This window comes from Sminthopsis crassicaudata, chromosome 5 (genome assembly GCF_048593235.1).
Source record: "Sminthopsis crassicaudata isolate SCR6 chromosome 5, ASM4859323v1, whole genome shotgun sequence".
NCBI classification, from domain to species: Eukaryota; Metazoa; Chordata; class Mammalia; order Dasyuromorphia; family Dasyuridae; genus Sminthopsis; species Sminthopsis crassicaudata.
In genome coordinates this window covers 233,508,588-233,518,292 of record NC_133621.1, presented here as the reverse complement: position 1 = coordinate 233,518,292, position 9,705 = coordinate 233,508,588, and the positions used below count along the sequence as shown (strand labels likewise).

Sequence of the window (9,705 nt, the reverse complement as noted above, 5' to 3'; positions counted from 1 at the left end):
AGGCAAGGTCACTCTATGGTCAAGCTCATCACTTTGTCTAGTGTGTGAGGCTAAGTCCAGGATCTCATGAGAAACTTACGGGGTCCTTTTTGGTTCAACATTCTCCCATTGCTGGAAATCTCTACCTCTTCTTGAAGCTTTCCATTTTCTTGTTTATGTGTTAAATATCCCTTTACAAGGCAGCTAGGTAGAACAGTGGTAGATAGAGCAAGGACCTAGAATGAGAAAGTCTTCCCAAATTCAAACCTGGCCTCAGACACTTATTATCTCTAAGACCCTGGGCAAGTTACTTAACTTTGCCTCAGTTTCCTCATCTGTAAGAAGAGCTGGAAAAGAAAAATAGCAAATCTTTGTTAAAAAAAAAAAATCAGTGTCAAAATGAACTTCTTGAAAAAAGGGACTATCTTGCTTACTGTAATTTGTATCTCTAATGCTTAGCACTCTGCCTCCCACTTGGTAAGTTTTTAGTTTGATTTGTCTTCTTCCCTCTTAATGGCCTCAGGAATTCTATATCTAGCAAACCCTCTTATTAACTAAAGTATATATAGATATAAACCTATAAAATCCTCTTTGTATTCTCTAACCTACAATCTAAAATTCTATACCTCTCAAACCCTATTTAACTATTAACTAATTCACTCAGAGAATGATTTTTTTTTCACTTGAGGGGATCACAGCTTTTTCAAAAAGGATTTTTCATCTTCCAAAGCAGACAAATCAATTTTGAAATTTATATGACTTGGGGCAGCTAGGTGGTGCAGTGGATAGAGCACCAGCCTTGAAATCAGGAGGACCCAAGTTCAAATTTGGTCTCAGACACTTAATACTTCCTAGCTGTGTGACCCTGCGCAAGTCACTTAACCCCAGCCTAAAAAAAAAAAAAAAAAAAAAAAAAAAAATTATATGATTCATAAATTAAGATTCAGCTCACATGTTGACTCCTCCCAGATGCCTTTTGTCATCTTAACTGGAAGTAATTTATAGCTTTACTAACGTCTTAACAGTGACTCTCTGTGCTACTTGTGCATATTTTTATTGGTAATGGATTTTGATGATGGCACCTATTCTAAAGGTATTTATTTTTTAAATAAGAAATATCCTTTGGAAAGAAAAAAAAAGCAAAACATTCTAAAGTCAAACAGTAGACATTTATTAAGCAACTATTATGTGCTAGGCATTATAGGAAACACTGGACATTAGGGAAAAAAAGCAAAAAACAGTCAAGACATTTACAATTTCATGAAATTCTTAAGAAAGGAATATTTTATTGTGGAATTTTTAATTTTAGTCAGGTAGGTAAGAAAGTACACAATGCTTTACAATTCCAATGTCACCCCTGACTATTCATGAAACCAGAACTGTCCTTAATCTTCTCCATGGCTTGGAGCTTTATTTCATTTCTTGAGGATCAGAACATTTTGAGTATCCCCTCATTTTATATAGATTTATTCTAGCCTATTAAAATTATTTGTAAAATTAGCATCTCTCCTTTAAGATTACAAATCCTTAGAAGGTAAAACCTGTGTTTTTAGTTTTGTAGAGTTTTGTATTTGCCTTGCAAATAGATGGCATTCAGTTACTTGAATATTTTAAGGATCTTCAATGTCTTTTCCCTGTATACTCCCTCAACTCCTAATCAGGATTCCTTATAATTTTCAAAGTTGGCATAGTAATATATACATATATACATACACACACACATGTATATGTATATATGTATAAACCTATAAAATCCTCTTTGTATTCTCTAACCTACAATCTAAAATTTAAAGGTAGGGGAAAGGAATCAATATAAGTAACAAACTGTATTCAATATCATACCGAAGCCTCCAGCATGAATAACACTGATTAGGGAGAAAAGAGAAAAGGAATAGAGATTTAATTTCCCTCTTTTACAGACCTGTTTACTAAATTCTATCTTCAGTGACCTTTAAATTCTGTCTTCCTTGGTTAGGATTGGTTATTACTCAGGCCATCACCATAGTAACCAAAACCAGAATCCACAACTTCAAACTTGACATTCCACATGTAGTTAGGAAAGAATTGGAATGGCATTCTTTGGCATAACCTTGTTGGGCTATCAGGATCCCTTTCTGAGCAAAAAGAAAGTATGGGTGAAGGGAGAAGGGAAAGAGACAGGTAAGAAAAAGACCAGGAGAAAGGAAATGAGAGGGGCAAAAAGGAACCCATAGACCAGCAAAGAATGTCAGGCCTAATGGCTACCGGATATGAGTTTCACAGCCAATGGGAAAAATTTCCAACTAGTACTTAGGCATCACTTGAAAATGACATTTGATTCTGATCTTTCCTTACGGAGTTAAGAACATGGTAATTAGTATGATAAAATGGCAAAATTACTGGTCTTAAAATGAGTTCAGGTAGAGATTACAATACTTACAATTACAATACTTAGTATTCTTACTATCTTACTATTTGCCTCCTCAATTCTAACAGTCTTAGTTCCCTCAACTGCAAAGTGGGAATATACTTACATTAGATACTTTGCAGGGTTGTTGTAATAGAAGCTTTTATGAAATTCAAAGTCTTTAGAAATATGAGCTATTATTAGTATAATAATCTCATTTGTAACTCCCATCTCTTAATGGGATAAGCAGATATGATCCTATGATTAATCAATCTTAAATTTAGTAATTTTTCCCAGGGACACTAACATTTGAAAGTTGAGGTTAAGCTGGGGGCTCCTGGTTTGGAAAGTTGCTTGATCTTCAAGTACAACCTAATTCCTGGAACACAAGAAGATAAAGAGTAGGAGAAGACTAAATTAATTGTGTCCTAGAAGTACCCCGCACTTACCCAGAAGTATTACTATAACTGGCTAGTATGATCCTCAGATTACTTCCCAAATCATCTTATCCACTCCACCATGAACCCTTGTCCCAAAACAAAAATTGCAACAGATTTACAGGTTAGGACCAAGGTAGAGCTCCTGGAGTGGAGAGAGAATAGAAAGCAATTTAAGAAGGCTATCTCCCTCTTTTTGTTCCTCCTTTGTTCTTGTAAAGGACATATTATAAATAATGTCTTGACTTGTATATGAATTGATATGAGTGGGGCAGAGCGCAATCTCCTCTGGAGTCATCAAGATCCAGTGGCAAGACAAAGATCATGATGTGGCCCAGGATGCAGTGGGTCACCTTGGCCTTTCTAAATTAAAATGTTTCCCAGGTCTTAATTTATCTGAGGCTAGACCCATTCAATTCCTGAGGGTTGGGTAAGAATTGAGACAAAAGATGTCTCAATTTACTATCATAAAGATATCAGTCTGGGAAATCCTCAGTGTTTCTAGAGAACAGAAAATAATTCTTATTTATATTCATTCTGAAGCCATCAAAATCCAAACAATAAGCCAAAGAGACTTGGTTTGAGGCTATTATTGTCCATTAGATGAAAGCCAGATTGATTTGGATTTTAAGGTAGAGTCAAGTAGCTCCATTTAAAAAACATTGGACTTTTTAAAAGAATGTCTTTTCAGAGATATATTTCAAGAAATCAAAAATGGAAGCCATGCTGGACAAAAAGTAAGTTGTCCCAGCTTCTTGGGAAAAAAGGAAGAGGAGGACAACAAGTTGGAAAAATAGCAGCAGTCCCCAACTTCTACTTGAATTAACAGTTGGGTCCCTAGAGGGCAATGACTACTCTCAGATAGCATGGTAAAGACAGTTAATACAAAATAATTCTTCTAAGAACCTAATTCACTCCTTTGGGTGAGGAGGGAGGAGTAAGCTTAAACTTATACCACCATAATTGTAGTAAGGCACACATTTAACAAATATATATAAAGGTTTAACTCACAATACCTGTTATAAAAGTAGTTCTCTCTGTGTAGAGACCATGCAGAATCCTTGTTCATTCTTCCTTCTTGGAGAGGAGAATAATATCCCTCTCTACCTGTGTACATACGCGCCCGCGCACACACACACACACACACACACACACACACACACACACACACACACACACACACATACACACACACACACACACAAGACTCTTTGTCCCCTAGCTTATTGGAGGTCAAAAGATTAGGCGAAGTCTATACTGGTTCATGATTTTTAAACTGTATTCACTTCATAACTGCCCAAATCCTAGGAAAGAAGACTTTGGTTCTCTCATTCAAAGATATTCTGAAAAGGAGGCAATTCTATTCTAGACGTTTTACACCTACCTACCATCACACATATTCCCCAAGGACCAGATTTTTAGTTTTCTATTACTCTTGCTGGTGATGGTCAATCTTTGGCCAAAAACAATTTGAGTCCTAGTAGAGGTAATGATTAGTTAAGAAGGATTGAAAATTGATTAAGAAAGATTGAGTCTTCTCTGTGGAATAGGATTTCCTAAGGATCAAAATGAGGTTCTGAAGATGAAAGAATCAGACGATGGGTAGCAGCTTCAGCAAGGCAGATTTCAATAAAATTGTCCCCAAATAGAACAGGTTATCTCATGAGCTAGTGAATTTCCCTATGTTGGAAGTTCAAAGAAAGGCTAGATAGTCACTTGATGGAAATGTTGTAGAAGGGATTCATGTACTCAGATTTCTAAATTCCTTTCTGACTCAGATTTGATTTGTGTTATTTTTCTTTTCTTTTTGGAAAACAGAATTGAAAATGCAAAGACTTATGTTCTATTCCTGGCTCTGCCATTAATTGAATTTGAGAAAGTTGCTTAATTTCTCTATGTCTCAATTTTCTCATCTCAAAGTGATGGAGTTAGGGAATAGTACAGGGTTGGGCTTTTTAAGATGTCTTCTGGGTAATATATTCCTCAATGTGTTTCGTCAACAGGGTGATATGATAAACTGTGGATTAGGAATATTATTTGGCAGTAATCTTATGTGAATAATAGTAGGAAGGATAATTTGAAGGAAGGCAACCAGCTAAAATTCTATTGTCAAAAATCTAGGTGGTTGGTGATAGCAGTGGATAAGACAGGACATAACAGAGATATTTCAGATGTAGAATGTCAACCTTGTAAACTGATCAAAATTGGAGAATGAAACAGGAAACAAAGGAAACAAAAAAGGAAACAAAGATGAAGCTAAAGTTTTGAACCTGGGTGACAGAGTATGTTACTATTATTAACAGAAACAGAGGTTAGAAAGGGGAAACAGATTAAAGGAAGAAAGTGATGAAAGTGTGGATCTATTGAGTTTGAGGGTCTGGGGAACTCTGAAACAAGCCCTCTCTCCCTGTCTACAATTTTGTTCATTGAACATTTTCTTCCCATTTTCCCATGATTTTCCTCCAAACCAAAATGAACATGGGACAATTTAAATTTCAATTCAATGTGTATTGAAAAGCACTGGACTAGGTGCCAAAGAGAGGTACAAAAGTAATCAAGTTGAAGTCTTATTCTAATTTTGAGAGGATGGAAAATAATCACATTATTTGTATATGTGTATATATACATATAAATGTACATATAATGTATCTGTGTATATACATATTATACATGTGTGTTCATAGTTAACTCTAGTTAAAACGAACATCAAAGGCAAGCTTGAAAGGAGAAAGAAGTTACAAAGAGATGTATCTAAGTAGAGATATTTAAGGAGACATTGGGCTAGCTCCACCTATTTGTTTAGGTATGTGTAGGAAAGGGGACATTTTATTGGTCAATTGTGTCTATATAAGAATCAACAGCCCAGCAGCAGTAACATGGATGGGGACTATTCAAAAAGTTTGAGAGGCAGATAGGGAAAGAAAACAGATTTATGGCTAAGTCCTCCACACAAAATGGATACCCTCCTCCCACAGACATACTATGTTAGTTCAGCCTTTGTTCATGGAATCTGGATGATGAGCTGTCCTATGGTTGAATCCACATGGGCCATGAAGCCTAATCTTATCTATAAAACAAAGAATAATCTCCAACCTTGAACAGAAATGGAGAATGGAGACTGAAATCTTAAAAAAAAAAAAAAAAAAAAAAAAGAGAGAGAAAGGAAAAGAAATATTTAATGAACTATTTTTGAGATGCTAAAAGAACATAAATATATGATTGATGAGCCTTATCAATGGTTTTTCAGGTTTAGTGTAATTAAGAGAAATATAGCAGAACTGAAGGTACAAAAACTTTGACCCAAATTTCAAAAAGGGAATCAGTGTGGATAGTTCAAACTACAGACCAGTGATATCTACCTCAAATGGATTGCTGCAAATCACCATGGATTTAAGAAGTGCCCTATCAAATCTTGGTTTTGACAGGGCTACTGAATAAATATATGGGAGAATACTCTTGACATAATGTTTGGATTTCAGCAAGTCATTTGACAAAGTCAAATTGTATTTGTGGACAAGATAGGGAGATATTAACTATGTGATAATATAGGTAGTTTGAAACAAATTAAACATACAGATTCAAAGACTTAGGAATCAATGACAACTAGGAAGGACATCTCCATAGGATTCTGTCCTTAACTCTGCTCAATTCAATCTCTCTTTATCAGTGACTTGTTGAGCATGGGTGACATAGCTTATCCAATTTAACATAAGATTGGGCTATATAGCTGATGTAATAAATGACAATATCAAAATCCAAAAGAATTTAATGGGTAGAGGTCAGTGGGATAAAATGTAATCAAGTTGAGCTCAAAACTCCTACTACACAAGTTTAGGTATACAAATCCTAATGGGTAAATGGAATATGTCTAGAAAGTAATTCATGTGTGAGCCAAGACAATTCTGAAGGATTTAGGAAAAATCCACTTCTAGAAAGAATGTATGAGTCTAAATATAAATCAAAGAATACTTTAAAAGCTTTATATTTTTCATAGGTTTTGTTTTGAGTTTTTTTGGTCTATGCTTTCTTTCATAACATGACTTATATGGAAATGTTTTGCATGACTATGTAATATATCAAATTGTTTTCCTCTGTGAGGGAAACATTTTTTAAAAAGGATGTTAAAAATTATCTTTTACAAATAATTGGGAAAAATAAATATTAAAAAATACAAAAAAAGAAAAAGTTAATTCATATGAAGAGCTAGTAGTTTTTAATGGACTTATAATCTCAATATGGGCCAGTGACATGATATGGATTCCAAAAAAAGCAATGCATTAATAGAAGTATAACATACAGAACACTAAGTAATTTTCCTACCTCTGGTCTGATCAGACCACATCTAGAACATTATTTTAAGAGGCAATGACGATTTAAACTATATTCAGAAAATAGTGATCACATATGAAGATGAGTATAAACTAAGAATTTGAAGATGTTTAAGCAGGAAAAAAGAGAAAACAAATATCTGAAGAGCTTTAGAGAAGAGATTAGCATAATAGAGAGTCCTAGTTTCATATGGGATCAATTCTATTTTTCCTTTGTTTAGGGAAATGTTAACATCTAATTAATGTTGATCATGTTCATGAGAACAAAAAAAATTAAAACTTTAATTTTTTTTATTCATTCATTCATTCACTCACTCACTCATTAGTTTATTTATTAGCAAATCTAGTTTGCTTTGTTCTGCTAGATCCTGGAAAGCAGAAATAGGATAGGAGGGCAGATTTCAGTTCAAAAGTAATAAAAGTTTTCTAACAATTAGAGTTGTTCCAAAATGGAATAATCTGCCCTGGAGGTGGAGAATTCCTCATTGCTGGAAGTCTTCTAAGAGACACTAGATGATTATTTGTTTGACATATTTTAGATGGAATTCATAATTTTGATAGAGGTTGGAGCATATGAACTCTGAGGTCTCTTAACTCTACAATTCTGTGATCTTGAAACCCTTCTGCTGTCATTATTACAGAGGAAAGGTGTCCCAAGGAGTCAGTTTCTACCAAGCTGCCCCCTATCATCCCAGTTGGAAATTACTGTGTGCACCAGAACAGCCATAAAAAGTACCACAGAGCCATCCGGAGGGTACAGTTAAAGACATGTGGGTCCTATTGATTGGGTACTCTAGTGGTAAATGGTATGTGTGACTGAGAAGAAATCAAGGCAGAGAAAAGTAGTTTGGGGTTGGTGGGGATTTTTGAATAGGGGCCAGAAATAAGGGGGGGGAATTTTTTTAGAAACTAGTGGAGTGATTAGGAAGATTTATTTGAATCTGCTTCACTTACCAACCATGTGACCCTGGACAAGTCACTTAATTTCTTTGCCTCAATTTCCTAATATATTAAAAAGGGGGATAATCTCATGGGGTTCCTGTGAATTTCAAATTGTAAATGCACAATACATATATATGTATATACACATTTACACAAATGTATAATGTACTTTGCACACTTAAGTATTATGTAAATGTTTGCTATAAATATTCTAGCAAAGTTCACCAACTGCAGAAAAAAAAAATGAGTTTAATTCATCTGTCAAGTATCAGATAATATAATCAGAGACTGGAATATTTACTCTTAAGATTTTTTCTCAAGCCTAGTCAGCTAGTTTGAAATGAAGTTGAGATTATTCCTGACATTTCTCTCAGACTCTTATCTCCATGCCTCTACATCTAGTCCACAACCAGCTCTTTGAAGCACCTCTGACAGATGCTCAGAATTTCAGTTTCTGGATGCCTCATGAACATGGGATACGCCCACAAGATCTTACTCCATGGATAAAGACTCCAAGACACTGCATTATCAAGAGCCCCATAACCAGGTTTGGATGAAACAGATTAGCTAGAGACAAACCTGGAAGTAAAAGTCTCCCTGCCCCTATCTGAAATATTGATATTGGTTTTGATTTTGGCTAGGAGCCCCTAGTAGGGCAAGGCAGCCAGGGAGCAAAGGAGGAAAATAGAGGGAAGGATGGAGGGAGGAGGAGTGTTTTGGAGGGGGAATTTGGTTAGCAGAGAACATCTCTAGCCATCAGTTTTGCCTCCTAACTTGAAAAAATGCAGTTGGGATGGGAAGAGAAGAGATGAACTGAAGTCTTAGGAATGGAAGACATGGGGAAGCTTTACTTGTTGCCAAATTATCAGAGAATACTATGAAGGACAAAACATAAGTCTAAATGCATCTGTCAACCTTCAGTCCAATCTGTGAATGTCTGTAGCATGTGTGTACATTCCGCCCCCCCCCCCTTTTTTTTTTTTGGCCTAAGTGACAGGGATACTACTGCTGCTCTGGACATATAGCAGAAGTCAGCCTTCTCTTTCCCTCTTAACCCAACCAGACTGAAATGAATTAACTTCTCCCTGCTCTAGGTTTGTGGATCATCTGATACTCAGTGACCGACTCTTCACTTTATTTTGAGCTGAGGGAGCTGAAGGCAGGCCTAGGGCATATGCCAAAGCCTGGTACTCCAGAATGAATAATGAGTGGGATACAAAGAGCGGGGGTATTTTGTGGGGAAGAGGTTGTTATGGGGGAATGGGGAGGACTGGAGAATTACTCAAAAAGCACAAAATAAAACATGTTGTAATATAGTATGTATATTTAATTTGTGCGAGGGGTATGTCTGTTGGGATTGTAGAGAGGGGTAAAAATGGCTAACACTCATCCAGATAGCAATTATGAGGAGTTTAAGAGGCAAGAGCCTAGACTCAAGGCATGAAAGGGAGGAGAAAAGAACATAACTATGAGCACTAAATTTCTTTCTTGGTAGTGAGGCATCTGAAGGTGCCTAGAATTGCTCCTTGGGGGATACCATAATCCAATATGAGGCAAATGAGAAAGTAGGACAAACATTTCTTTTAGGGTCAGGTTACTGCTTATCTCAGCTCCCACCCCAACTCCAGTGCCC

General features: G+C 35.9%; 1 protein-coding gene across 1 annotated transcript; it reads left to right on the top strand.

The window, feature by feature from the left end:
- The first annotated feature begins 2,040 nt into the window (after nucleotides 1-2,040).
- SPMIP11 (sperm microtubule inner protein 11) lies at nucleotides 2,041-9,388 on the top strand. Its single transcript, XM_074270519.1, has 4 exons — nucleotides 2,041-2,139; nucleotides 7,772-7,900; nucleotides 8,475-8,619; nucleotides 9,167-9,388. Exons 1-4 carry the CDS (start codon nucleotides 2,049-2,051, stop codon nucleotides 9,213-9,215), a joined length of 414 nt encoding a protein of 137 aa, XP_074126620.1. The 5' UTR covers nucleotides 2,041-2,048; the 3' UTR covers nucleotides 9,216-9,388.
- The last annotated feature ends 317 nt before the right edge of the window (nucleotides 9,389-9,705 follow it).

Coding starts and splice junctions, on each gene's coding strand:
- SPMIP11 (XM_074270519.1), top strand. CDS start 2,049: ATGGCATTCTTTGGCATAACCTTGTTGGGCTATCAGGATCCCTTTCTG. Junction 7,901..8,474: donor GAGGGTACAGTTAAAGACAT/GTGGGTCCTATT, acceptor CTCTACATCTAG/TCCACAACCAGCTCTTTGAA. Junction 8,620..9,166: donor ATCAAGAGCCCCATAACCAG/GTTTGGATGAAA, acceptor TCCCTGCTCTAG/GTTTGTGGATCATCTGATAC.